Source organism: Notolabrus celidotus, chromosome 22 (genome assembly GCF_009762535.1).
Source record: "Notolabrus celidotus isolate fNotCel1 chromosome 22, fNotCel1.pri, whole genome shotgun sequence".
Taxonomy (NCBI): domain Eukaryota; kingdom Metazoa; phylum Chordata; class Actinopteri; order Labriformes; family Labridae; genus Notolabrus; species Notolabrus celidotus.
Window position 1 is genome coordinate 27,232,636 of NC_048293.1, and position 27,974 is coordinate 27,260,609.

General features: G+C 42.3%; 1 protein-coding gene, 1 long non-coding RNA gene and 5 gene segments (V, D, J or C); 2 read left to right on the forward strand and 5 right to left on the reverse strand.

The window, feature by feature from the left end:
* Nucleotides 1-6,761: 6,761 nt before the first annotated feature.
* On the reverse strand, nt 6,762-7,405 carry LOC117806532. The segment is given in 2 exon segments: nt 6,762-7,183; nt 7,294-7,405. Coding segments are annotated over 2 exon segments (471 nt in total).
* A 2,455-nt stretch (nt 7,406-9,860) lies between these two features.
* On the reverse strand, nt 9,861-10,412 carry LOC117806534. The segment is given in 2 exon segments: nt 9,861-10,282; nt 10,361-10,412. Coding segments are annotated over 2 exon segments (471 nt in total).
* Nucleotides 10,413-11,231: 819 nt separating this feature from the next.
* On the reverse strand, nt 11,232-11,813 carry LOC117806535. The segment is given in 2 exon segments: nt 11,232-11,593; nt 11,689-11,813. Coding segments are annotated over 2 exon segments (414 nt in total).
* Nucleotides 11,814-13,387: 1,574 nt separating this feature from the next.
* LOC117805985 lies at nt 13,388-14,297 on the reverse strand. The segment is given in 2 exon segments: nt 13,388-14,077; nt 14,173-14,297. Coding segments are annotated over 2 exon segments (414 nt in total).
* A 1,716-nt stretch (nt 14,298-16,013) lies between these two features.
* Nucleotides 16,014-16,771, reverse strand: LOC117805983. The segment is given in 2 exon segments: nt 16,014-16,561; nt 16,647-16,771. Coding segments are annotated over 2 exon segments (414 nt in total).
* LOC117805994 lies at nt 16,023-18,932 on the forward strand. The gene is made up of 3 exons (XR_004629576.1): nt 16,023-16,153; nt 16,268-16,570; nt 18,348-18,932. It is a non-coding gene; the product is annotated as an uncharacterized LOC117805994 (long non-coding RNA).
* A 294-nt stretch (nt 18,933-19,226) lies between these two features.
* LOC117805975 (dynein regulatory complex subunit 4-like) lies at nt 19,227-25,846 on the forward strand. The gene is made up of 11 exons (XM_034674638.1): nt 19,227-19,371; nt 19,688-19,780; nt 22,272-22,469; nt 22,558-22,758; nt 22,864-22,918; nt 23,011-23,201; nt 23,308-23,463; nt 23,579-23,659; nt 25,066-25,275; nt 25,354-25,419; nt 25,508-25,846. The coding sequence occupies exons 1-11, from the start codon at nt 19,369-19,371 to the stop codon at nt 25,595-25,597; spliced, it is 1,344 nt and encodes a 447-aa protein (XP_034530529.1). The 5' UTR covers nt 19,227-19,368; the 3' UTR covers nt 25,598-25,846.
* Nucleotides 25,847-27,974: the final 2,128 nt, after the last annotated feature.

Consider the following 27,974-nt stretch of genomic DNA (forward strand, 5'->3'; position numbering starts at 1 on the left):
CAGAACAGCTCAAACAGCAGCACTTTAAAACACTTTCAACAACTAAACCTACAAAACACCTATTTTAAGAACCTCTAGAGACATTACCTGACACCAGAAAGATGTTGAAATGAATGATCAGGAATAAGATGATCATGTTGTGTCTCCTGTGTCAGAGCAGCCACTAAGACGTCCTTTCAGAAAAGGAGACAGAGTGATGAGGTGGGAGGAGTCTGAGCTGCTTCCTCCTCCTCTTCACATCACAGCGATCATGTCAGCTGTCACCACAGGTTTGGTAATAACGCCCAATAAGTTGAAGAGGCTGTGAGCTGTGTCTTAGAGATAAAGGGAGGTTTTTGTACTGATGAGTGGTGACATGCAGCACTGTGGAGACTAGCAGCACAGAAATACACTGCACTGCTGTTCAGATCCACTTCTTTTATTGTTAATGTGCAGGTCTGATCTTTTCCTGCATTTCCTGTTATCTTCACATTAACTCCTTTTTCAGGAACTTCTTTATCTCCAACCATGTATCCCAGGAGCTGCATCTGTTTGTTCTTTAACTGTTTGTACCAGAGGATTTGGTTCAAGCTCTGATCTTTGTGTTGGCAGTTAAATATTGCCGGTTCACCCGGTCTCTTGATCACATCAGATGGATCCTGGTTGACCTCTTTGCCGACAGAGGCCCCTGTGGAAACAGCAGAAAACACAATCCCAGTTTGTAAGAATGAGAGGAAATAGATTTTAAAAATCCTTCATTAAAATGTCAAATTTGGATATCATTGAATATAATGTTCTCCAGAGTACCTGAGACGATGAAAACATTCAGAGTGACACAGAGGAAAATGATCATGATGTAGTTTCTGACTGAGTTTAACATCAGTCTGGTTATTGCTTCTCTTTCTTCATCCCAGTTTACTGTGAGCTCGTCTGCTGACTCTTCCTCCTCTCTTTAAGGAAACGCCTCTTCTTCCAGTTTCACAAACACCACCTTTTAAAGTGGGCGGAGTCACATTGTACCTCCAGTTCTTTACATGAACAACATCATATCAGACACCAACACACACCACAGTTTCATGAAGGGTATATACTGCCACCTATCAGAGGAAGACACTTCACAGAGCCCGATCATCGTTAATAAGATGCTCCGTCACACTCGTGTGAGGCTGCATGGTTGGACTGGACCACATGTCTGTTGTAGTCCAGCTCTCTAGAGATCTTTTCACGTGTGCAGCTGATGTTGGAATAAATTGGTCGTGCTGCTTCCTTTAGCTGCTACAGCTTCTGAACAAACTGAGGGACTGTGGATTGTTTGAGGTCTGACGCTGTAAAACCAAACCAGTTACAAACCACTTTCTTGGGAACAGTCTTCATTAATGCTGGCGGCCATGTTTTTGTTGTTGTTGTTGTTTGTCCCTGTAGGAGGTAAATAAGAGGAGCTTCAAGAGCCCAGAGGGAGGGTGGAGGAAGTTAAAGAGAAAGTCTAGATGTTCTTGTTTAAAAGTCGTCCTAGATCACAAATATGAATTCATAGATGAGATGGATTTATCGCCCAGCCCTACATGATGGTCTTCCAGTTTATTAGTTATTGCTGTATTGTGTCATTATAGTTATTGTGGGCAGAGTATCAAGTATTAGGTGTCTTTCCTTCCTGTGTGGTATCATGTTATATTGTATCACATCGTGTCCTGAGCGTCCCTGTGATTCTAAAGCCCTCATATTCAGCTGCTGGCTGACATAATCCTGAATAATACATCCACTCAGTTCAGATCAAATCCATGAGTGAAAGTCTGAGGCTGCGGTCTCCAAACCTCCCGTCATAGTATCTGATCTGGATGAGAAGTAAAGACCCACATTGGTTAGAGGACTTTGAAACAGGTGTAAGGGGCTGTGAACTGTAACACAGAGTTGAAATGAAACCATCATCAGAAGCTTTTTGTATTGAGAAACAAAGATCTGTAGCACTGTGGAGACTAGCAGCACAGAAATACACTGCACTGCTGTTCAGATCCACTTCTTGGATTGTTAATGTGCAGTTCTTGCCTTTATCTGCACTCCCTCCCATCGTCACCTTCACGCCTGGTTCTGGGTTTGGATTGCTCATTAACACATATCCCAGGAACATCATCTCTCCCTCTGACTGCTTGTACCAGTAGATTCGATTATAGTCTTTAATTTCATGTCTACAGGTGAGTGTTGTTGTTTTTTCTCCTGGTTTGATGTAAACGTGAGCTGGAGTCTGGATGACTTCTTTGTCGACAGAGGAACCTGAGGAAACAACAACACACAATCACAATGTGTGCAAAAAACAGTAAAACAGGAAGTAGAATTTCAAATTAAGACGACAATCTGTAAAAAAAACTTGAATACTTTACCTGAAATGATTAAAAGGTTAAAGGTGATACAGAGGACGATGATCATGATGTGTGTCTGACTGAGTTTAACATCAGTCTACATGTGTCAGAGTTGATGTCACAGTAAACTGGAGGCTGGGGTTCAAAAGGAAATCCCTCCTTTTGAGCTTTTAAAGTGGGCGGAGTCACAGTCGTAACTCAACGTAAGAACATCACGTCAAACACCACGTCAAAGGTTTATACTGCCACCTTATGAGAGGAACCCAGACCAGGTTTATCCTGGCTCAGATGAGGCTGAGGTGGTACCCTCCTTACAGCGTGCACTCACTTCATTACTTGTATGTTGGTCTATTTTTATGAAGCAGTATGTCATGAAACTCTATTTATATTTTAATAATAATAATAATTGATTGGACTTGTGTAGCGCTTTTCTGGGTACTCAACAGAACAAAGACAGAGGGGGGGCGGGAGGAGAGGTCATGTGTTGTGGTCTTTGTTGAACAGGAAGGTCTTGAGGATGTTTTTAAACGAGTGAAGAGAGTCAGAGTTGAGGATGTTTGGAGGGAGAGAGTTCAGAGAGTCTGGGCAGCGATGATGAAGACTCTGCCCCCCAAGGTGCTGTGCTTGGTCTTGGTGATAGGGGACAGGAGATCTGAGGCGGTGAGATGGGGAGTGGCGTTTGAGGAGGTCGGTCGGGTACGAGGGGGCGAGGTTATTGAGGACTTGAGCAGGATCTTGAAGTGGATCTGGTCCAGTCTGGAGGTTCAAAAGGCGTGGAGGAGGAGAGAGAGGAACACTTCTTTCAGAGCGGTGGTTTCAACAACCACTGCTCTATTATTCACAGAGATCAGAGATTTAAATGAAGAGGCTTGTTGCAGGTGTGAGGGCGGCTGTGAGCCAACAGAGATGATAAAATGTGGAGAGCAGGTTTTTGTACTGATGAGTGGTGACATGCAGCACTGTGGAGACTAGCAGCACAGAAATACACTGCACTGCTGTTCAGGTCGGCTTCTTTGATTGTTAATGTGCAGGTCTTGTTTTCATTTGCATCCCCTCCCATCTTCACCTTCACATCCTTCTCTAGGGTTGGATCCGTGCGGTACATATATCCCAGGAGCGTCATCTGTCTGTCTGACTGTTTGTACCAGAGGATAACATAATAGTCTTTAATTTCATGTCTACAGTTGAGTGTGGCTGTTTTCTCTCCTGGTTTGATGTAAACGTGAGCTGGAGTCTGGGTGACCTTTTTACCAGGAGAGGAACCTGTGGAAAGACGAAGACGTAAACAGAACAGCTCAAACAGCAGCACTTTAAAACACTTTCAACAACTAAACCTACAAAACAGCTATTTTAAGAACCTCTAGAGACATTACCTGACACCAGAAAGATGTTGAAATGAATGATCAGGAATAAGATGATCATGTTGTGTCTCCTGTGTCAGAGCAGCCACTAAGACGTCCTTTCAGAAAAGGAGACAGAGTGATGAGGTGGGAGGAGTCAGAGCTGCTTCCTCCTCCTCTTCACATCACAGTCATCATGTCAGCTGTCACCACAGGTTTGGTAATAACGCCCAATAAGTTGAAGAGGCTGTGAGCTGTGTCTTAGAGATAAAGGGAGGTTTTTGTACTGATGAGTGGTGACATGCAGCACTGTGGAGACTAGCAGCACAGAAATACACTGCACTGCTGTTCAGATCCACTTCTTTGATTGTTAATGTGCAGTCCTTGTTTTCATTTGCATCCCCCTCTATGCTCACTTTGTCTTTGTCTTCAGGATAATCAAATGTTACATCCATGTATCCCAGGAGCTGCATCTGTCTATCCTCTAACTGTTTGTACCAGAGGATTTTGCTATAGCCACTAATTTTGTGTTGGCAGGTAATTTTTGCTGCATCACCCAGTCTCTTGATCATGTCAGCTGGAGTCTGGGTGACTTCTTTGCCGACAGAGGAACCTGAGGAAACAACAACACACAATCACAATTTGTGCAAAAAACAGTAAAACAGGAAGTAGATTTTCAAATTAAGACGACAATCTGTAAAAAAAACTTGAATACTTTACCTGAAACGATGAAAAGGTTAAAGGTGATACAGAGGACGATGATCATGATGTGTGTCTGACTGAGTTTAACATCAGTCTACATGTGTCAGAGTTGATGTCACAGTAAACTGGAGGCTGGGGTTCAAAAGGAAATCCCTCCTTTTGAGCTTTTAAAGTGGGCGGAGTCACAGTCGTAACTCAACGTAAGAACATCACGTCAAACACCACGTCAAAGCGATGGCGAAGGCTCTGCCCCCCAAGGTGCCCTGCTTGGTCTTGGTGATAGGGGACCGGAGATCTGAGGCAGCGATATGGGTAGTGGCATTTGAGGAGGCTGGTCAGGTACGAAGGGAAGAGGTTATTGAGGACTAGAGCAGGATCTTGAAGTGGATCTGGTCCAGTCTGGAGGTTCTAAAGGCGTGGAGGAGGAGAGAGAGGAACACTTCTTTCAGAGCGGTGGTTTCAACAACCACTGCTCTATTATTCACAGAGATCAGAGATTTAAATGAAGAGGCTTGTTGCAGGTGTGAGGGCGGCTGTGAGCCGACAGAGATGATAAAATGTGGAGAGCAGGTTTTTGTACTGATGAGTGGTGACATGCAGCACTGTGGAGACTAGCAGCACAGAAATACACTGCACTGCTGTTCAGGGCGGCTTCTTCAATTGTTAATGTGCAGGTCTTGTTTTCAGCTGCATCCCCTCCCATCTTCACCTTCATCTTCACATCCTCCTCTAGGGTTGGATCCGTGAAGGACACATATCCCAAGAGCTGCATCTGTCTGTCTGACTGCTTGTACCAGAGGATAACATAATAGCCTGATATTTCATGTCTACAGTTGAGTGTGGCTGTTTTCTCTCCTGGTTTGATGTAAACGTGAGCTGGAGTCTGGGTGACCTTTTTACCAGGAGAGGAACCTGTGGAAAGATGAAGACGTAAACAGAACAGCTCAAACAGCAGCACTTTAAAACACTTTCAACAACTAAACCTACAAAACACCTATTTTAAGAACCTCTAGAGACATTACCTGACACCAGAAAGATGTTGAAATGAATGATCAGGAATAAGATGATCATGTTGTGTCTCCTGTGTCAGAGCAGCCACTAAGACGTCCTTTCAGAAAAGGAGACAGAGTGATGAGGTGGGAGGAGTCTGAGCTGCTTCCTCCTCCTCTTCACATCACAGTCATCATGTCAGCTGTCACCACAGGTTTGGTAATAACGCCCAATAAGTTGAAGAGGCTGTGAGCTGTGTCTTAGAGATAAAGGGAGGTTTTTGTACTGATGAGTGGTGACATGCAGCACTGTGGAGACTAGCAGCACAGAAATACACTGCACTGCTGTTCAGATCCACTTCTTTGATTGTTAGTGTGCAGTTCTTGTTGGCATTTGCATCCCCCTCTATGCTCACTTTGTCTTTGTCTTCAGGAAATTCTTTATCTCCAGTCATGTATCCCAGGAGCTGCATCTGTCTGTTCTGTAACTGTTTGTACCAGAGGATGGTGTTATAGCTACTAATTTTGTGTCCACAGTAAAATTTAGCTGCGTCACCCGGTCTCTTGATCACATCAGATGGATCCTGGTTGACCTCTTTGTCGACAGAGGCCCCTGTGGAAACAGCAGAAAACACAATCCCAGTTTGTAAGAATGAGAGGAAATAGATTTTAAAAATCCTTCATTAAAATGTCAAATTTGGATATCATTGAATATAATGTTCTCCAGAGTACCTGAGACGATGAAAACATTCAGAGTGACACAGAGGAAAATGATCATGATGTAGTTTCTGACTGAGTTTAACATCAGTCTGGTTATTGCTTCTCTTTCTTCATCCCAGTTTACTGTGAGCTCGTCTGCTGACTCTTCCTCCTCTCTTTAAGGAAACGCCTCTTCTTCCAGTTTCACAAACACCACCTTTTAAAGTGGGCGGAGTCACATTGTACCTCCAGTTCTTTACATGAACAACATCATATCAGACACCAACACACACCACAGTTTCATGAAGGGTATATACTGCCACCTATCAAAGATAGTCACACAGACCTTTAGTCTTTTTAAAAACTACATATTTTATTCCCCATAAGATCAGCTGACTTTGTGACCTGCCTGAAGTAACACTGTGCTCAGTTTCTTATATCATAACTCGTTTATTACATTCTGTTATCTGTACATTTGACCAGTGGGGGTGCTGAAGGGTGGAGCGGGAGTGGGTGAGTAACCGGGTCAGCTGAGTTCTGGACATGTTGGAGTTTTTGGAGGTCAGTGGAGGGAAGGCCGTAAAGGATGCTGTTGCAGCAATCCAGTCTGGAGGTTCTAAAGGCGTGGAGGAGGAGAGAGAGGAACACTTCTCTCAGAGCGGTGGTTTCAACAACCACTGCTCTATTATTCACAGAGATCAGAGATTTAAATGAAGAGGCTTGTTGCAGGTGTGAGGGCGGCTGTGAGCCGACAGAGATGATAAAATGTGGAGAGCAGGTTTTTGTACTGATGAGTGGTGACATGCAGCACTGTGGAGACTAGCAGCACAGAAATACACTGCACTGCTGTTCAGGTCGGCTTCTTCAATTGTTAATGTGCAGGTCTTGTTTTCATTTGCATCCCCTTCGATCTTCACCTTCATGTTCACATCCTTCTCTAGGGTTGCATCCGTGAGGGACATATATCCCAGGAGCGTCATCTGTCCGTCTGACTGCTTGTACCAGAGGATAACATAATAGCCTGATATTTCATGTCTACAGTTGAGTGTGGCTGTTTTCTCTCCTGGTTTGATGTAAACGTGAGCTGGAGTCTGGGTGACCTTTTTACCAGGAGAGGAACCTGTGGAAAGACGAAGACGTAAACAGAACAGCTCAAACAGCAGCACTTTAAAACACTTTCAACAACTAAACCTACAAAACACCTATTTTAAGAACCTCTAGAGACATTACCTGACACCAGAAAGATGTTGAAATGAATGATCAGGAATAAGATGATCATGTTGTGTCTCCTGTGTCAGAGCAGCCACTAAGACGTCCTTTCAGAAAAGGTCACAGAGTGATGAGGTGGGAGGAGTCTGAGCTGCTTCCTCCTCCTCTTCACATCACAGTCATCATGTCAGCTGTCACCACAGGTTTGGTAATAGAGGCTGTGAGCCGCTCTGTGGTGATGAAGGGAGGTTTTTGTACTGATGAGCAGAGATATCCAGCACTGTGTACACTGACAGCACAGAAGTACTCTGCGCTGCTGTTCAGTTTGAGGTCTTCCATTTTTAACGTGCAGGTCTGGTCCTTGCTTGCGCCCCCCTCCAGCTTTATATTCTGTCCTTCCTCTGGGTTTCCAATTTCGTAATTCATATACCCCAGCAGCTGCATCTGTGTGCCGTTTGTCTTCTTATACCAGAGGATTAGATCATATTTAGTGTTGCTGTGTGAACACTCTATTTCAGCTGTTTCTCCTGGTTGATGGTAAATGTTTGCAGGAGTCTGTTTGACTTCTTCACTTGAAGAGGAACCTGTGGAGAAGATCACAACATGAGAGAATGAGTCCTCATAAAGACAAAGCACCAACATGTCCAGACTTTCATTAGGTTACCTGAAACCAGAGTGACACTCAAGGCGAGGCAGCAGACGAAGATCTTCATGCTGAATTTAAGATCCCTCTTTGTTCTGTCACATGTCCGTACAGTCCTGATTCCTTCTCTCTGAGTGAGCCCTCGTTTCAGTAAACCATGGTGGGAGGTGTCTCAGTACTGCTCACAGCTGAATGAGCATGAGCGGTTAAACACTCCCACCTCCAGAAAAGGAAACGATTAAGGTCAGCATCTTTCCCTGGGTTGGGTTCATTTGGATTTTTCTGGTTCTTGTTCTTGTTTCAAGATCAAAAGTTAGTCTGCCTTTAGCGCTGGGACGTTCAGGCTCTTAAGAGTGAATTGTTAACTCTGACAAGAATGTATTATTCATAGAAATAAACATTACTCTTTCTTAAGATGGATCAATGAGGAAAAATAACAACCAAATCTATGTAAGGGATAATGTATGGTTAGCAGGTCTTGTCTCACCCTCTCAGAATACTGACAGGGTGAGACAAGACCCCGACTACTAACTTAACCCTCCTGTTATGTTCCTTTCCCAGGAACAGCAATAATGTTCCTGGGTCAGTTTGACCCGGGGTATATTTAATTATCCAAAAGTGTCAGAACCCAAAACAATCCCAATAAACATTCTTTCAATCTCTTTATTAACTCCATTATTAACCATTTAAATCAATATTTAGTGCATTGGTGTTCTTTAATCCTCACAGATCAAAGTTCAATGAGGATAACTCACTCGTTTTTATAAGAAAATTCATGTTAAAACTTTTTTTAATGTACATTTGAAAGACCTAAATATAAATACAGTAGTTCTACATGACAGAAATTTTTGTTTATTTTATTTTACATTTTGAATTTCTTTCATTTTATTAATTTCTTTTTAGATTTATGAACTTTAAAATGGGTCAATTTGACCCGCAACATAACAGGAGGGTTAAGATACCAACATGTTGGTAAAAACATTGATTGAAAGATTATTTTATTGATTTCAAATGATTTATGTAAACATCCATCCATCCATCTTCCTCCGCTTATCTGGGTCGGGGTTGTTCTGCCCTGCAAGCAGTTCATGCTGTTGAGTTAGCTGAGAGCTAGGGAGCAGAATCAGTGGATCTCAGCATTGCTGGACAATCAGTTGTAATCCTTTTGATTAAGCCCATCGCAAGCATTCCCTTTTTACTCCTTTTGTTTACCAACATGCTCATCAAGAGTCTGAATTAAAACTGGAGCTAGAACGCTACATCCTGACTCTCATGCTGTATATTCAGGGAGTTTGGCTGGCTGTCTAATTTTGGGTAGGCTACACCATTAGGAGGACAGTACAGGGGCCTCGGGGGCAGCAGTCTCAGCAGGGAAGCCCAGACATCATCTCCCCGGCCACTTCCACCAGCTCTTCTGGGAGGATACCGAGGCGTTATCGAGGCCCGAGTGTCTGGGCTTCTCTGCTGAGACTGCTGCCCCCTCTGCTGATGTATGTTCATTCTACATTCTTGTAATAAAATGTCAATTTCTTCAGCTGAAAAATTGTTTTTTCTTGATCTTCTCTCAGTCACACCGGTACCACTCCCCATGTTAATTGTTGTTTATGCATAGTAGGCATGCACAATTCAAATTGGTTGGATCAGGGTTTTCCAGGAGATTCCCTGGACATATGACGTTTTGCACCAGCCTTGCCTTCATGCGCAATTAGTTAATTGGCCAATTATTTGCAGTCGTGCATGCGGCTAGCGCCACGGCCAAATAGGCCGTTCCATAACGGTGCATTAAGACTAATGGTCCCGTTTGTGTAATGGCTGGACGTGCATACAGGCCCTGGTTTATCATCACCTCCATCAACATGTAGCTATGATTCAATTTCAGACAGAGTGGGTCAAAAGGGAAGGATCCCTCCTCTCATACTCTGCAGAGGAACCCTGCACCCTCCAGCTATCTGATGCCAGGCAGCTGGAGGGTGCAGGGTTTGTTGTTGTTTCTGTGGTGTTCGTGTCGTCTGTCTGCATCAGAGCAGGTTTTTGTTACAGACTGAGGGTTTGTGCGACACTGTGCGTCACTGGCAGCACAGAAATACACAGCGCTGTCCTCTGATCCTCGCAGCTTCAGAATCTGAAGACTCGACAGACTTCCACCAACACCGCTCACATTGTACACGCCAATGAATTTATCTTCCACAACTTTTAAAGTGTATCGAACATAGGCGAGCAGAACCATGTCATGTTTCCCAGCGGACTGTTTGTACCACTGGATCATATCAAAGTTAGAGTTTGAATGGTTGCAGCTTAACGTCACTGTTTCTCCAGAGGGTTCGATCAGCGCTGCAGGACTCTGATCGACTCTGTTCTTTGAGAGTTCTGCAAGAAAGAAGCAGATTCAGGGTTAGAATAATGAAAAGTGCTGAGGTCCATTTCTTGAGTTTTCTTAGTGTTTACCTGTTGAACAGAACACCAGAGCGTGCAAGAGTACGAGGAGTGTGATCATGATTCAAACACAGAGGAAAACTAAACTGTAGAGATGCTGTGAAGTGGCTGGATGTAGAGGAGGAGGAGGAGGAGGAGGAGGAGACATACTGGGCCGTCACACGCCTTCAGGAGTGGATGTGTGCTTTGGATGTCACGATTTAGATTCATGAATCAGTCGATCAAAGGAGCCTTCAGTTTCAGGGAATAGAAACAGAACAGAAAGATCTGAACTGGGAGAAGGCCCCCGGGGAAGACCCAGAACTCGATGGAGGGATTATATCTCCCGCCTGGTCTGGGATCACCTCGAGATTCCCCAGGAGGAGCTGGAAAATGTTGCTGGGGAGAGGGATGTCTGGGTCAATTTGCTTGGACTGCTACCTCCGCGAACACACGAAAATGGATGGATGGAAAGATCATCCTGCCCTCCTGAAGACAAATTCTTTGGATGTTCTGTATCCAAAAATGCTCCTTGGATCTGAATGATTCTAAATAATGCCGAGGTCACGCTTTAAGAGCGATTTTAGCTTGATCCAGCAGACTTAGGGTTTCAAAGATGCGAGCAATGCTGGGAGGTGGAATTATGTGGCAGAGGAACAGTTGTTGAGCTCTAACTTCAACATCCTCGCCTTCATTTGGGAGGACCACCACAGACTGTAACAAATGAGGCATGTCAGGTCTCATCCAAGCGGCAACCTCCGGCTGCAAGAATTGAAGCCAATTCGGAGGTGTTAAAAACTGCAGTTCAGATGGAGCAAAGGAGCAAATGAAGACCTTCAACCTGAGCCTAGTGTACAGGTTTGGAGCTCCCCCTGCAGATAATGAAACCACTGATGTCTTTCATTCATTTATTCAACAGTGTGGTATTTGTGCAGCTGTCTGAGTCCCCTGTATCACTGTGTTCACTCACAGCACAGTAATACACTCCACTGTCTGAAGGCTCCAGCTTCTCCACCGTCAAAGATCCGGTCTCAGCTTTGTCCTTCTTGGCAGGAAATTTGTCCTCAGTGAAGCCGGTCCAGTACTGATGTGGTGGACTTGGGGTGGTGAGAACTATCTGCTGCATCATCTCCCCGGGCCGCAGTCTGAACCAGTACATCTGATAATAACTTACACCTTTCGTGTGACTGCAGTTGAGTGTGGCAGATTGACCCTCTGCCGCCCACAGCAGAGGGTCCTGGTCCACATCACTCCCATCGATTCCACCTGTGGAAGGTAAAATCACGTCATTAACAGGTCTAACATCTCGTAGTATAGAGTACGGTTCTCCTTGAAGTGTGCAGCCGTATAAAGTAGAGTACCTATAATACAGAGCAGAGCTGCAGAGAGACTGAGGAGACCAGCTGTGATCATGGTCGAGTTCAGAGCCGAGTGATCTCAGAGAGCAGAGTCAGTGAGGGTCTGTGTGGTGGGAGGAGAGTCACTGAATCATCTACAGATCATGTTCAGAAACATTTACTTCTATTACAAAGTCTGCTGCAGATTCTTTTCATCTGATTCAATTGAGAGACCTGCAGTCAATATGAGAGGTTATCATACAACATTTAATATGTTATGCTTTTTTGGTGCTCGGCCAATCGTATTCGACCAGAAAGAGGCGTCTCTGATCGTCCCACATGCTTTGACTTTTGATTCATCTTAACTACGGTGGCCCTAGAGGTCAACTACACAAACCACGTCAGAGAGAGAGGTTAGGTGTCATATAGCCTTGCCCCTCTTCTTTTCAACGCCCTCACGTCGGTCGTGATGATTGGTCGGGCGTGTAGTCTGTCATACATTTCAATCCCTCTTGATCGGGGCGACAACAGACTCTTAATATTTGAATACTCAGATTAAAAGTTGAAACCAGAGAGGCAGAAACCTCTGATTTCCTGCCGCATGTTGCACTCAGACGCAGCTGTACTCCTCCTCCTGACAGTGAAGTATCAGCTGATCATCTCTGAGGGTTTTTGTAGGGAAGGAGAGCGACTCTGAGTCACTGTGCCTACTAGCTGCACAGTAATACACGCCGCTGTCCTCCGCCTGTCTCAGCTTCAGGACCTGGAGCTCAGATTTCACCGCGCCATCTCCGGTCATTTTGAAATGTGGTTTGAATTCCTCCTCATAGACTGGGTTTGTGTACTGAACATATCCAATGAGGTGGAGCTTGGAGTCGCCCGTCGGCCGCTGGTACCACAATATGACTTTAAGTGAACTGACTGAATGATTGCAGCTGATACTTGTTGAGCCATTAGGACTTCCTATGATTGACGGAGGATCTTGATCGACTTTATAGCTCAGTGATCGACCTGGAGGCAGAGAGAGAAGACATTAGAGACGGATGATGACGGACTGTGATTCTTTTACAGCTCGAAGTGAAACCTACAAGAGAAGCCGAGCAGCAGCAGAGTAATCCTGATCATCATGATGTCCTGATCTCGCTCTCTGTGTCTGTGAGACTGAAGTGACATGAGAGCAGCTCAGAGGGGAGGAGACAGAGGTTTAGATTCAAGGCGCCTCTATTGAGTATGTTTATTTTCTGCAGTTGTCTGTAGCTAAAAAGAGAGAGACATTTATCAAGTGAAGAAATGGCAAATATTTAATCCTGCTGAATACAACTCTCTATCATAATCTTTAACATACATCCTAATCGATCCCTAAAACATGCAAGATTCCATTCACCTTTACAGTTTACGTCATTTTAAGGATATCCTCTCAAAAAAACACCAAGTAATGATCAAATAGGAAGTGCTAAATCAATACAAACGTAAAGAAAAGTGAAGTAAAATTAAAGGCTCTGTAAGGAGTTTTCATGTCGTGTCTTTCCTGGTTGAAGACTACATTTCCCATGAGCACCGTCACCCTCTGTGGTAAAGATGTGTCACAGATCTTCTTTTTAATCCTACTTTTCTTTGTTCAGACAACTTTTAGTGATGAGATGATGTGTTGATTCGTAGCTACGTCACATTATGAACTGTAACGTTTCAACGACTGAACTTTGTGAACTTTGTTAGCTTACAAAAGGTGAGCAGACACTAAAATTCATAGAAACAAATAATGTGATGTCTAATAATCTCATTTGACTCTGCAGGTCATGACGAGGCATCAGTGTAAGAGTGAGGCTTTTTCAACATCAGTTTATTCCAGTCATACATGTGAAGATATATACGACTGAAAAATTACAACAACAGGCTTTTTTATTTTTCATCACACTTCACATCAGAACCTTTTGTCTCCCTGGGGCAAAAACTCTGTGTTATGAAAAGAGCAAATGAAGACCTTCAACCTGAGCCTAGTGTACAGGTTTGGAGCTCCCCCTACAGATAATGAAACCACTGAGGTCTTTCATTCATTTATTCAACAGTGTGGTATTTGTGCAGCTGTCTGAGTCCCCTGTATCACTGTGTTCACTCACAGCACAGTAATACACTCCACTGTCTGAAGGCTCCAGCTTCTCCACCGTCAAAGATCCGGTCTCAGCTTTGTCCTTCTTGGCAGGAAATTTGTCCTCAGTGAAGCCGGTCCAGTACTGATGTGGTGGCATTAAGGTGGTGAGAACTATCTGCTGCATCATCTCCCCGGGCCGCAGTCTGAACCAGTACATCTGATAATAACTTACACCTTTCGTGTGACTGCAGTTGAGTGTGGCAGATTGACCCTCTGCCGCCCACAGCAGAGGGTCCTGGTCCACATCACTCCCATCGATTCCACCTGTGGAAGGTAAAATCACGTCATTAACAGATCTAACATCTCGTAGTATAGAGTACGGTTCTCCTTGAAGTGTGCAGCCGTATAAAGTAGAGTACCTATAATACAGAGCAGAGCTGCAGAGAGACTGAGGAGACCAGCTGTGATCATGGTCGAGTTCAGAGCCGAGTGATCTCAGAGAGCAGAGTCAGTGAGGGTCTGTGTGGTGGGAGGAGAGTCACTGAATCATCTACAGATCATGTTCAGAAACATTTACTTCTATTACAAAGTCTGCTGCAGATTATTTTCATCTGATTCAATTGAGAGACCTGCAGTCAATATGAGAGGTTATCATACAACATTTAATATGTTATGCTTTTTTGGTGCTCGGCCAATCGTATTCGACCAGAAAGAGGCGTCTCTGATCGTCCCACATGCTTTGACTTTTGATTCATGTTAACTACGGTGGCCCTAGAGGTCAACTACACAAACCACGTCAGAGAGAGAGGTTAGGTGTCATATAGCCTTGCCCCTCTTCTTTTCAACGCCCTCACGTCGGTCTTGATGATTGGTCGGGCGTGTAGTCTGTCATACATTTCAATCCCTCTTGATCGGGGCGACAACAGACTCTTAATATTCGAATACTCAGATTAAAAGTTGAAACCAGAGAGGCAGAAACCTCTGATTTCCTGCCGCATGTTGCACTCAGACGCAGCTGTACTCCTCCTCCTGACAGTGAAGTATCAGCTGATCATCTCTGAGGGTTTTTGTAGGGAAGGAGAGCGACTCTGAGTCACTGTGCCTACTAGCTGCACAGTAATACACGCCGCTGTCCTCCGCCTGTCTCAGCTTCAGGACCTGGAGCTCAGATTTCACCGAGCCATCTCCGGTCATTTTGAAATGTGGTTTGAATTCCTCCTCATAGACTGGGTTTGTGTACTGAACATATCCAATGAGGTGGAGCTTGGAGTCGCCCGTCGGCCGCTGGTACCACAATATGACTTTAAGTGAACTGACTGAATGATTGCAGCTGATACTTGTTGAGCCATTAGGACTTCCTATGATTGACGGAGGATCTTGATCGACTTTATAGCTCAGTGATCGACCTGGAGGCAGAGAGAGAAGACAGTGAGACAGATGAAGACGGACTGTGATTCTTTTACAGCTCGAAGTGAAACCTACAAGAGAAGCCGAGCAGCAGCAGAGTGATCCTGATCATCATGATGTCCTGATCTCGCTCTCTGTGTCTGTGAGACTGAAGTGACATGAGAGCAGCTCAGAGGGGAGGAGACAGAGGTTTAGATTCAAGGCGCCTCTATTGAGTATGTTTATTTTCTGCAGTTGTCTGTAGCTAAAAAGAGAGAGACATTTATCAAGTGAAGAAATGGCAAATATTTGATCCTGCTGAATACAACTCTCTATCATAATCTTTAATATACATCCTAATCTATCCCTAAAACATGCAAGATTCCATTCACCTTTACAGTTTACGTCATTTTAAGGATATCCTCTCAAAAAAAACACCAAGTAATGATCAAATAGGAAGTGCTAAATCAATACAAACGTAAAGAAAAGTGAAGTAAAATTAAAGGCTCTGTAAGGAGTTTTCATGTCGTGTCTTTCCTGGTTGAAGACTACATTTCCCATGAGCACCGTCACCCTCTGTGGTAAAGATGTGTCACAGATCTTCTTTTTAATCCTACTTTTCTTTGTTCAGACAACTTTTAGTGCTGAGATGATGTGTTGATTCATAGCTACGTCACATTATGAACTGTAACGTTTCAACGACTGAACTTTGTGAACTTTGTTAGCTTACAAAAGGTGAGCAGACACTAAAATTCATAGAAACAAATAATGTGATGTCTAATAATCTCATTTGACTCTGCAGGTCATGATGAGGCATCAGTGTAAGAGTGAGGCTTTTTCAACATCAGTTTGTTCCAGACATACATGTGAAGATATATACGACTGAAAAATTACAACAACAGGCTTTTTTATTTTTCATCACACTTCACATCAGAACCTTTTGTCTCCCTGGGGCAAAAACTCTGTGTTATGAAAAGAGCAAATGAAGACCTTCAACCTGAGCCTAGTGTACAGGTTTGTAGCTCCCCCTACAGATAATGAAACCACTGAGGTCTTTCATTCATTTATTCAACAGTGTGGTATTTGTGCAGCTGTCTGAGTCCCCTGTATCACTGTGTTCACTCACAGCACAGTAATACACTCCACTGTCTGAAGGCTCCAGCTTCTCCACCGTCAAAGATCCGGTCTCAGCTTTGTCCTTCTTGGCAGGAAATTTGTCCTCACTGAAGCCGGTCCAGTACTGATGTGGTGGCATTAAGGTGGTGAGAACTATCTGCTGCATCATCTCCCCGGGCCGCAGTCTGAACCAGTACATCTGGAAATAATTTGAACCTTTCGTGTGACTGCAGTTGAGTGTGGCAGATTGACCCTCTGCCGCCCACGACAGAGGGTCCTGGTCCACATCACTTCCATGGACTCCACCTGTGGAAGGTAAAATCACGTCATTAACAGATCTAACATCTCCATGAAGTCTCCTTGAAGTGTGCAGCCGTATAAAGTAGAGTACCTATAATACAGAGCAGAGCTGCAGAGAGACTGAGGAGACCAGCTGTGATCATGGTCGAGTTCAGAGCCGAGTGATCTCAGAGAGCAGAGTCAGTGTGGGTCCGTGTGGTGGGAGGAGAGTCACTGAATCATCTACAGATCATGTTCAGAAACATTTACTTCTATTACAAAGTCTGCTGCAGATAATTTTCATCTGATTCAATTGAGAGACCTGCAGTCAATATGAGAGGTTATCATACAACATTTAATATGTTATGCTTTTTTGGTGCTCGGCCAATCGTATTCGACCAGAAAGAGGCGTCTCTGATCGTCCCATGTGCTTTGACTTTTGATTCATGTTAACTACGGTGGCCCTAGAGGTCAACTATTCAAAAATCTAACGACCATGTCAGAGACTTTAAATAAATAGCAAAACCATTTCATGAAACATAAAAACATAAAATACAAAAATTACATGAACACAAACAATTTAAAAATAAAATAAAATCAACAAAAGCTAAAATATTTTTTAAAACAAAACATTTTTTAAAACAACAATATTTAATAAATCCCCCAAAATATTGAACAAATGTAACATTATTAAATTAAAAAATAGTTCAACAAACCAAAAAGCATTTTAAAAATGTTGAAATATTTATATAATATAAAATATATTTTAAAAAGTCTCACAAAATAAATAATTCTTAAAACACTTAAGAAATGTTTTCTTTTTCTGTATTATTTTTTTTTGCATTTCATTAAAAATAAATTCTAATTTCTATAGATTTTTTCTAAAATGTTTGAATTATTTTTTGGTTCTCAGAAAGTTTTTATTTTTATTTTTTGAAATATATTTCTAGAAATGTTTTTGTGTTTTAAGAAATAACTTTTTCATTTAGTGTAATATTTTTTGTTTTCAGCAGAATGTTTTTTTGCACCATGAAGTCTGTGTAAAGTTGGACTTCAGGGCCACCATACTTTATTCTTCATGAATATTTAACTAGAAAACCGTGTTATATATTTATATATATTTTTAAAAAGTGCTTATTTTTAGTGTGTATTTTACGACTTATGTCTATGCTTGGAGACAGGACGGTGGATCAAGTAGGGAAGAGAGAGTGGGGATTGACATGTGGCAAAAGGCAGCAGGTTGGAACTGTAGATGTTGTCACTTGTGTCCTGAAAGGAGGTCGAACAGCTGATAAGATCTGTAAAGGCTCTGTTTGATGGAGGCTGCAGGTGTTCATGAGCCTGAACGTGTCGTGTGTCTGCAGACAGACTGAGGAGAGATTTTGTACTGACTTAAAGGGAATCTGCAGCACTGTGCTGACTGGCAGCACAGAAATACACTCCACTGTCACTTAATGAAAGCTTAGAAACAGTGAGACTCGATTTATCCCGTCCATCTCCATCAAAGTTGATTTTCCCTTTCACGTCTTCCTCGAGATTTACATAAATTGTATTCAGATATCCCAGAAACTTCAGAGCTCCATGTTGGTCTTGTTTGTACCAGAGGATACGATCATAACTAGAAATGTTGTGTGAGCATTTGATCTCACTGGATACAGATTCATGAAGCCTCTTGATTATAGAAGGAGGTGTTTGGTTGACAGTTTTGCTCTGAGGGTCACCTGTGGAACAAAAATAGAACACTTTAGATACTGGAGTCACAAACTGTACAACAAGTGTATTCACTTTAACATCCTTTTCTCACCCTCAATAGTTGGAAGATGACTGAAGCCAATTATGAAGAGCATGAACATCATGTTGAAGACGATCCACCATGAGCTTTCTGTTGAAGAGTCGTCAATACTGATGGTGAGCATGAGAGCTCGTCACTGTCACGGCAGAAAGAAGAGGGCGGTGTCAGTGATCAATGTCACAGCTCACTCTGCAGAAAAGAGCATGGTATGAGTGTCTCATTTGTTGAAGTATGTCGTCCCCCCCTAGTGGTGGGAAACACACAGTTGGTGCATTCAGTGAATAATGGCTGTCTGAGGCTACCCAGAGATTTTAAAGTTTTATTGCATCAAGAATTTACAAATTATGAGTGATGAAGTGTTAGATTTTTGTTCTACTCTTAGAGCCCCCTCCACACCATAAGACCTGAGTCTCCTGAGCAGAAAGAGTCTGCTTTGTCCCTTCTTGTACAGCGCATTTGAGTTGTCTGACCAGTCCAGTTTATTGTTCAGGTGAACACCCATTCACAATCTCAATGTCCTAATACAGTATTGATTACATTTAATTTTATACACAACAAAAACTATCCACACAGTTGAAACTACCAAACTGTTTTTCCAGAAATAAAAATAAAGGTAATAACAATAATAACTTCGATTTTAATTTTAATAATTTTAGTTGTATCTCTTTTTTTTCCAACAATAATAAAAAAAAAGATAATAAAACCACTGATATTTTAAGTAAAGAGAAAATTCTGCTGTATTGAAACTTTATTTTAATTAAAGAATGTTAAAGTAATGTCTGAAGAAGAGCATAAATACTTTTTTTGCACTTTGTTTGATATTTGTTGTGAACTGAAGACAATTTAATAAAGTTTTTTTTTTTCAAACACTCGTTCCTTCCGTTCTTTGAAGTATTACGTCACGTAGTAACTGCTTGCTTGTGTTGCCATGGGAACATTTTGAGCGTCTCACAGGAGCTGACTTTCTTTCGCTAACTTTCATCCAAACTGACCATAAAGACTCATTTCCTCCTGACTGCGGGTTATCAGAGTGAAATAAGAGATGGTGAGAGAAACAGTTTATATTTATTATTATTAATAATGAAAATAATGTTTATTACAACCTTTAATATACCGTCTGTGGGTCCAACTAAGCTAACAGCTAGCGCTAGCTTGTATGGTTTTTACACGACATTTGACCTTTGACTCATCTGTCATGTTTCCATGGAGCCTTAATATTTCATTTCCATGTGTTATCATCACATTCAGAGGGAGCTCAGGCTGGGTTTAATGCTCCTACAATGTTTTTGTAAAGACAAACTAGCCGGGCAGTAGAGTAGAATCAGTTATAACCTTTTATTTGTATTATTTTGGTCAAACAGCCCCCCAAAAAAGGCTCCAGTAAGAAGCCTCCCAAGGTGAAGACCCCCACACTGATAGACGGCCTCAACAAGGACGAGATGACCAAAGAGCAGGTCAGAAAGTCACGTGTTTGAAAGTATGAAGTGATGTTTAAGGTCACATGAACTCAACATTGGATCAATCTATTTATAAAACACCTATTCCAGATTGATGGACAGACCATTGCAAACCTGAGCTGTAGATTAACCTGCACCTTTAAGTTTACACACATATATATGCATCTGATGTGTCTTGGCCATAGACTGTATATACAGGTGCAGCTCAAAAAATTTGAATATCTTGAAAAAGTTCAATAGTCACTCATTTCAGAAAGTGAAACTCATATATTATGATGACTCATATACAGTGACATATTTCAAGCCTTTTTATTGTGATTTTGATGATTATGGCTTACCGATCACGAAAAAACAAAATTCAGTGTCTCAGAAAATTTATATCACATGTGAGAATATAGGATACAGGTGATGGAGGGGAGGCTGTGTATCGTGGCTACATCTGTTCCTTCAGAGAGAATAATGTTTGCTCCAGTCTGGTTCTGGTTCTGTTTGCTTGTATTTGGTTTTGGTTCTGGTTCTGTTTGCTTGAATTTGGTTCTAGTTCTGGTTCTGTTTGCTCGAGTTTGGTTCTGGTTCTGTTTGCTTGAGTTTGGTTCTGGTTCTGGTTGTGTTTGCTTGAGTTTGGTTCTGGTTCTGTTTGCTCGAGTTTGGTTCAGGTTCTGTTTGCTTGAGTTTGGTTCTGGTTCTGTTTGCTTGAGTTTGGTTCTGGTTCGGTTCTGGTTCTGGTTTGGTTCTGTTTCGGTTCTGGTTCTGGTTCTGGTTCGGTTCTGGTTCTGATTCGGTTCTGGTTCTGGTTCTGGTTCTGGTTCGGTTCGGTTCTGGTTCGGTTCTGGTTCGGTTCTGGTTCGGTTCTGGTTCTGGTTCGGTTCTGATTCGGTTCTGGTTCTGGTTCTGGTTCTGGTTCGGTTCTGGTTCGGTTCTGGTTCAGTTCTGGTTCAGTTCTGGTTCTGTTTGCTTGAGTTTGGTTCTGGTTCTGTTTGCTTGAGTTCGGTTCTGGTTCTGTTTGCTTAACTTTAGTTCTGGTTCTAACCCTAATCCTAACCCTAATCCTAAACCTAACCCTAACCCTAATCCTAACCCTAACCCTAATCCTAACCCTAACCCTAACCCTAATCCTAACCCTAACCCTAACCCTAACCCTAATCCTAACCCTAACCCCAACCCTAATCCTAATCCTAACCCTAACCCTAACCCTAACCCTAACCCTAATCCTTACCCTAACCCTAACCCTAATCCTAACCCTAACCCTAACCCTAACCCTAATCCTAACCCTAACCCCAACCCTAATCCTAATCCTAACCCTAACCCTAACCCTAACCCTAACCCTAATCCTAACCCTAACCCTAACCCTAACCCTAATCCTAACCCTAACCCTAACCCTAACCCTAACCCTAACCCTAACCCTAATCCTAACCCTAACCCTAATCATAACCCTAACCCTAACCCTAATCCTTACCCTAACCCTAACCCTAACCCTAACCCTAATCCTAACCCTAACCCTAATCATAACCCTAATCCTAATCCTAACCCTAACCCTAACCCTAATCCTAACCCTAACCCTAATCCTAACCCTAATCCTAACCCTAATCCTAACCTTAATCCTAATCCTAACCCTAACCCTAACCCTAACCCTAATCCTAACCCTAACCCTAACCCTAACCCTAACCCTAACCCTAATCCTTACCCTAATCCTAACCCTAACCCTAACCCTAATCCTAATCCTAACCCTAACCCTAATCATAACCCTAACCCTAACCCTAATCCTTACCCTAACCCTAACCCTAATCCTAACCCTAACCCTAACCCTAATCATAACCCTAATCCTAATCCTAACCCTAACCCTAACCCTAACCCTAACCCTAACCCTAACCCTAATCCTAACCCTAATCCTAATCATAACCCTAATCCTAATCCTAACCCTAACCCTAACCCTAACCCTAACCCTAACCCTAACCCTAACCCTAATCCTAATCCTAACCCTAATCCTAACCCTAATCCTAACCCTAATCCTAACCCTAACCCTAATCCTAACCCTAACCCTAATCCTAACCCTAATCCTAACCCTTATCCTAACCCTAACCCTAACCCTAATCATAACCCTAATCCTATCCCAAACTCTAATCACATCCTCTGGTTCTGTTCTGTGGATATGTTTGCAGTTTTTTGTTAATTTGTACAATAAAAAAGTTTTATTAAAATACTAAACAAAAGTTTGCGGACCCCCAGGGGTCCCAGGACCCCACTTTGAGAACAACTGGGTCAAAGAACACTTCCTAGTTGCTTAGTCTGGTCAGCTGACTATGAAAGCAGCCTGTTGAAGCCCGACATGTGGTCCGTGTTTGTGTCCAGCATCTCGTCTCTCAGTCAAGAAGTCTTTCCTATCAATCAGAGTGAACAAATGTCATCTCAGATTTCCCCTCTCATAGTTTTTAAGAATCTTCTCACGTCATCACATATCGAAAGACTAAAATGTGTTGCTGTGAATCAGATTCAGGAGCACATAGTGCGCCTTCGAGAGGAGCTGGATCGAGAGAGGGAGGAGAGGAACTACTTTCAGCTGGAAAGGGACAAGCTTCACACGTTTCGGGAGAACACAGAGAGAGAGCTGGAGGAGGCCAAAGCGGAGCTGAAAAACGTACAGAGGGACATAGAGGAGGACGAGAGACGCCACCAAGTAGAGATCAAGGTGAGGTTGAGACATGATGTTCTGCTGCTACACATCTGAAGTTAGTGCATGAACTGTTTTTGAGTATCTGATTGTTTTCTCCTCCCAGGTGTACAAGCAGAAGATGAAGCACGTCCTGTGTGAGCATCAGAACACCATCGCTGAGTTAAAGGCAGATGCTTTGGTGTCCACTGAGGCTGTTCAAGAAGAGCAACAACAACTAGAGTCTGGGCTTCATCAGGAAATGAGGACCATCATGGCGAACATGCAGGAACTCGACATTGAAAGCCTCATCAAGGAGCTTGAACAGGTTTGTAGCTCAGTGTATTTTACTCCGTCACTTAAAGAGCTTCGGATTTTAGGCCTCTCTGTACCCTGATATGTTTCACAGTAGAAGTTTTTGCGATCCCAACAGAAACACGACAAAGACATGACTGAAACGAGGAACCGCTTGCAGGAGCAGCTTCGGGGTAAACAGCTGATTGCAGTTTGAGCTCAATTCAACATCTCCCAGAGTCAAAAACATAAAAGCAGAAATGATTTTGTTTAACTCTTTGAGTAGACACTAAAGCCAAGCATCAGACGAAGATTGAGCTGCTGAAACAAGACCTGAAGAAGGGGAGGAGGAAGGAGATCATTGAGAGACAGGATCAGTGGAATTGCCACGTGAACAATCTCAAAGAAGACCACAACAAAGCCATCGCTGAGATTGATACGCTCGTGAAGAGTTTCCATTTCGACAAATCGATCCATGTAAGAAGATCACACTGCTGCCAGAGAAAACTTCAAAAGGTCTGTATCACCAGCCACAGTTTGAGTGGATGATCAGTTTTAACCTCCTCTGTTTGTCTTTTTTTAGAAGACTACGAAGGAGTTAGAGGACACTGTGGAGAGGACGAAGGAGTGCATGGCCTCTGCTTTAGAGGAGAACAAACATCTCACTGAGGACGTCTCCAAAATCAACACTGAAGTTACTGCGATGGAAAGAAAAATGAAGTTTCGTACCGTGACAGAGGTACTTTTTCTTTTTTCTTGATTTAAATACAAAGTAAACTGTTTCTGTTCTGTCTGTTGCTACGATATGCTCTGTAATAAGGCCCAAGGTGAATCTGTGATGCTGTTTTTGGCAGAACAACACTGAGAGGATCAGAACCAAGGAGCTGCATGAACTGAAACAGAAACATGAGGCACTGAAACAGAACTTCAGCAAGGTAAAAGAGAGGACTGAAGGCTGATTTATACTTCTGCATCCAATCAACGGCGTAGCGCGTAGCTCCCGTACTGACGCAGAGGCCTACGCACGTACCTGACGGGCACCTCCTCCAAAATGTAACTACCTGTAGAATCGACGCGGACCGCAAGCCCTGTGATTGGTCCGCTCGGCGGCATTGTATTTCCCACATTTAGGTCATTGACATGACGTGCATATTTTTGTGTCTGAATCCATTATTTTGTTTTGAAATAATTAGTTTTTTTAAGACAAACATCAATTGATTCTATAAAACCAATTTCAGTACATTCAAATATTGAGATTTATTTTATTTTTAAGTATCTCAAACCCTGAAAATGTCAGGTGGCGCAACCGTCCGAGCAAGTGAACTGACTTAAAACACTATAAAAAATATATTTTAATAAAAATAAATTCAAATTAAAACACCATGGCAGGATTTTACATCTAAGAGCTTTGAAATAAACGTCAGTTCATAAATATCAACAGTTTAAAGGCACTTAAGGTTATTAAAAACTTTGTTCTCAAATGTCAGGGTGGCACCACCGTACTCATGGAGCTTTTATTTTGAAAGTAAGAAGTTATAATGGACTTCAACATATGAAATCATTCAGAGGACCCTACTCATTGTCATGGCTGAGTTAAAAGGTTTGTAGATGTCTCTTAAATAATAATAGAAAAGCTTTTATCAACTTATAGGTGGACGGTAACACTTTCCATGTCAGGTGGTACAACCAACTGTAAAAATTATATTTTATACCTGGCCAATAGAATGCAAAAATCCTAATATATTGTAAATAAAAAATATACTCACAAAATACAAAAGTGTAAAGCACTGTAACCACTCTAAGGGATACTTCCTAAAACTTTCAGTTAAAATAAATGAAAGGTAAGTTCATATATTTGGACAAATATCTGGTTGCGCCACCTGATATTTTTTGGGTGTTCAAGTTAAGAAAAGGGTAAAAAAAACAACTATTTAAACACTTAAAAAAATGTAATGTGTTTAAACAAGCCTTGTTAGAAGACTTTATTCCAGACACAAAAATATGCATTGCAACCATTCTGGAAATACTTAAAAAAAAAGTGTATTTAAATTTGCAGCACTTCCTGGATCCCGCTTATCAGCCGTGTATTTCATCTCCTCCTCTCTATTCTATCATGTCTGTATGATAAACAGCAACATGTATCAGCTGTAGATTAACATAACACGCTCTGAATCTCTGTGGAAAAGTAAACACATCGACGCACAAGTATGTGGTGCTCATGTCCACGTCAGCTCCCGCTGCGTAGGGGCGACGCAGCAGTATAAACCAGTCTTGAGTTGCTGTCAGCTTTGTGTACCTGTGAGTATTCCTGCTCATGCCTTCCTTCTCACATGTCACACAGCTTCAGCTTGAGAGGGACGAGCTGTACGAGACATTCACTCAGAGTGTTCAAGAGGCGCAGCAGAACGCCGGTCTGAAGGGCGAGCTGCTGGAGGGGAAGATAAGCTCCATGGCAGAGCGCCTGGAGGACACGCAGACTCAGCTGGACTTGGTGATCTCTGCCTCTAACATGGACCAAACCGCCGTACAGGAGCTCATGAACCAAATCGGGGTTTGTTTGTGCTTCATTGAACTGAATCTCACTCACAGTCTCTGTCCGGTTTCTAAAGAAATCTGTTTGTGCTTTCAGGAAAGTCTTGACTCCCTTAATGATACCATCAAAGACTTGCAGCATAAAAAAGCTCTCATTTCTAAGGCAAGTATCTCTTCACCTCCTGAGAAGTGCTCCATGCTTTATTCAACTACTAATGTTGATTTTAATAACCTCACTGTGTATCCATCAGGCCCGGAAGGATGTGGTGCTGCACTTTGAAGCAACGCAGAGAGCTCTCGGTGTCCCCGTGCAGGAGCTCCGTGTTGAGCCTGACGCCTGACGGAAGCAGTCCAGCTCGGAAGAACCTGGAATAGGAAGTGGGTTTTGGCTTTTCCCTCTAACATTTACACTCAAGCCCCACAACATGATCACATATAAAACTTTCATTCAAATCATACTTTCATTGAATGTAAGCGTTGAGTTACAGTTCCCCAAATCTCCACTGGAGTCATTCTTCATAAGGCCCCATTTAATATTCTGAACTTTACAGCAGAAATAAAACATGTTGACAGCCTGATACAAAAACAAATGTGGTCTCTACTACTCCTTTATGAACTCATGGAAGCTGAACCAGTGTTACATTTTCACAGCCATCACTCACTGCAGTTAGTTTAAATCTTAACGTTCAATATAATCAAATAATATACAGATTTTCACTCGTTTTTTAGTGTTGACTTTTCAGAGTTTAGAGCTGATTTGAACCCATAAAATAAATAGTTTAACGAGTAGAGTGAGAACTTTGATATGAAACTGAAATAATTCTCAATCTCTTGCTGGTTTCATCACATGACAATCATATGACGAGTTCATGAGTTCATCCAAACTCAAGGTGTTTAAATGTGAAGCACCTCTGTGAGGGACTGAGAGGTGAATCAGTCATTCACAGGACTTACACCGCCCTCTAGAGGAGGAAATAAGTAACTACAGAGGAAGAGAGCGCACCAGATTAGCAGAGTAAAGTAGGAACTGTAAACGTAGCCAAAACTAACACAAACAAGTCTTCCAATGAGAGGCACAGCTGACTTGATTGACAGGTGGGAACACTGTAGCTGTTGGCGAGGAGGCTCAAAGCCCGCCTCTTTACGTCACAATCGCTCGACAGCAGCACTACGGTTACTGCCGACGATTGGCCTCAAAACAGGATACTACAGCCGTATTTTATACAGTCTATGATGTATACTGAGGTTTTTGCTGACGATCACTTCACCACATCAAACTCAAGGTTTGGAAACAAACTAATGATAGTAGAGTAAAGTGCTGGGAAAACAAAACAACATACTGAAAGGTGCTAAAACGCCTCAAGTAAAGTTGTAAGCACCAGCAGGATCAGGAAGTACTTGAGTGTGGACTCATCTCTAAAAGCACTCTCTTCCACATACGAGGTAAAAAGAGACACAGGAGTTAAAATCAGACACTCTGAGTACACACTGCTTCACTTATGAGTCACTGTCATGGGATGCATGGAGCTGAATCCAAAGTGTTGTGCTTCCTTAGAAAATAGAAACATGGGGACGAGTCTGCGCTGAGTGATGAGCTGCAACTAAAGACAGCTGACTTCTGGCTAACAATAGAAACTATAGAAAAATGCTGTAAAAGATCTCTCCTGGCTGCTGGGTGTGACTCCTACGCTTACAGCAGTGTTAGTGTTAAAGTGATAGAACACAACACTGATTACTTTACCTTTAAGATGTTGGTGTTAGTTAGACCTACAAACTCTCTGCCTTTCAGAAGTCAACAAAGCAGTCTGCACCGGTGTCTTCAAAGTCAAACTGCCCTTGTGTCATCCTCTAATGTGTGTGTGTGTGTGTGTGTGTGTGTGTGTGTGTGTGTGTGTGTGTCAGCAGTGGTGCAGTGGGTTGTTAAAAATAAACAATCTTCAGATACATCATCACCTGAAAACAAAATGTGTTCTTTCTGTTTTAAGTTGATTGATCAGATTGAAAAGTGAAGAGTGTGTTTGGGTTTTATTTGGTGAAATTGATAAAAATATGAATCCAGATTTTACTGGAATTAAAGAAACATCTTTAACCTTTTGATTATGTTTTTTAAATTAGGTTAAATGCTAAATCCCAAAATAGAATACTCTCATTTATTGGGCAGTTTAGACTTTTCCTGACGTTGTTCAAAACACTCACTCGTGTTAAACCTTATCACGGTTCAGTTAAACTACATTTATCATTTGTTTCACTCTTCACTTTAACTCTTGTAACCATTGCTGCTATGACTACTGCTAAAACTACTGTTCACCTCTGCCTGTTGATCAAGTCAAGTCAAGTCAAGCTTTATTTATAAAGCACATTTAAAACAACCTCAGTTGACCAAAGTGCTGTAAAGATATTAAAATACAATATAATCATACACAATATAACAATAAATAAAAACAATAAAAGAATAGTAAGAGCTCAATTCAGGAAATAAAAGAGTAAAAAAATAAAGAGCCAAGGATTCTTGTTTAGCTGGGACTGAACGCCAAGAAGAAAAGATGGTTTTCAGGAGTGTTTTAAAGTGATCCACAGACTGTGCAGCTCTAACCTGGAAAGGTAGGCTGTTCCACACCAATGTGGGCTCTTTAGTGTCCTCGGTTTAGTGTCACTAAAACATTAAAACAAATTCCTTTAAGTCACAAAAATGTAAGATGTAATGATCAACAAACCCAA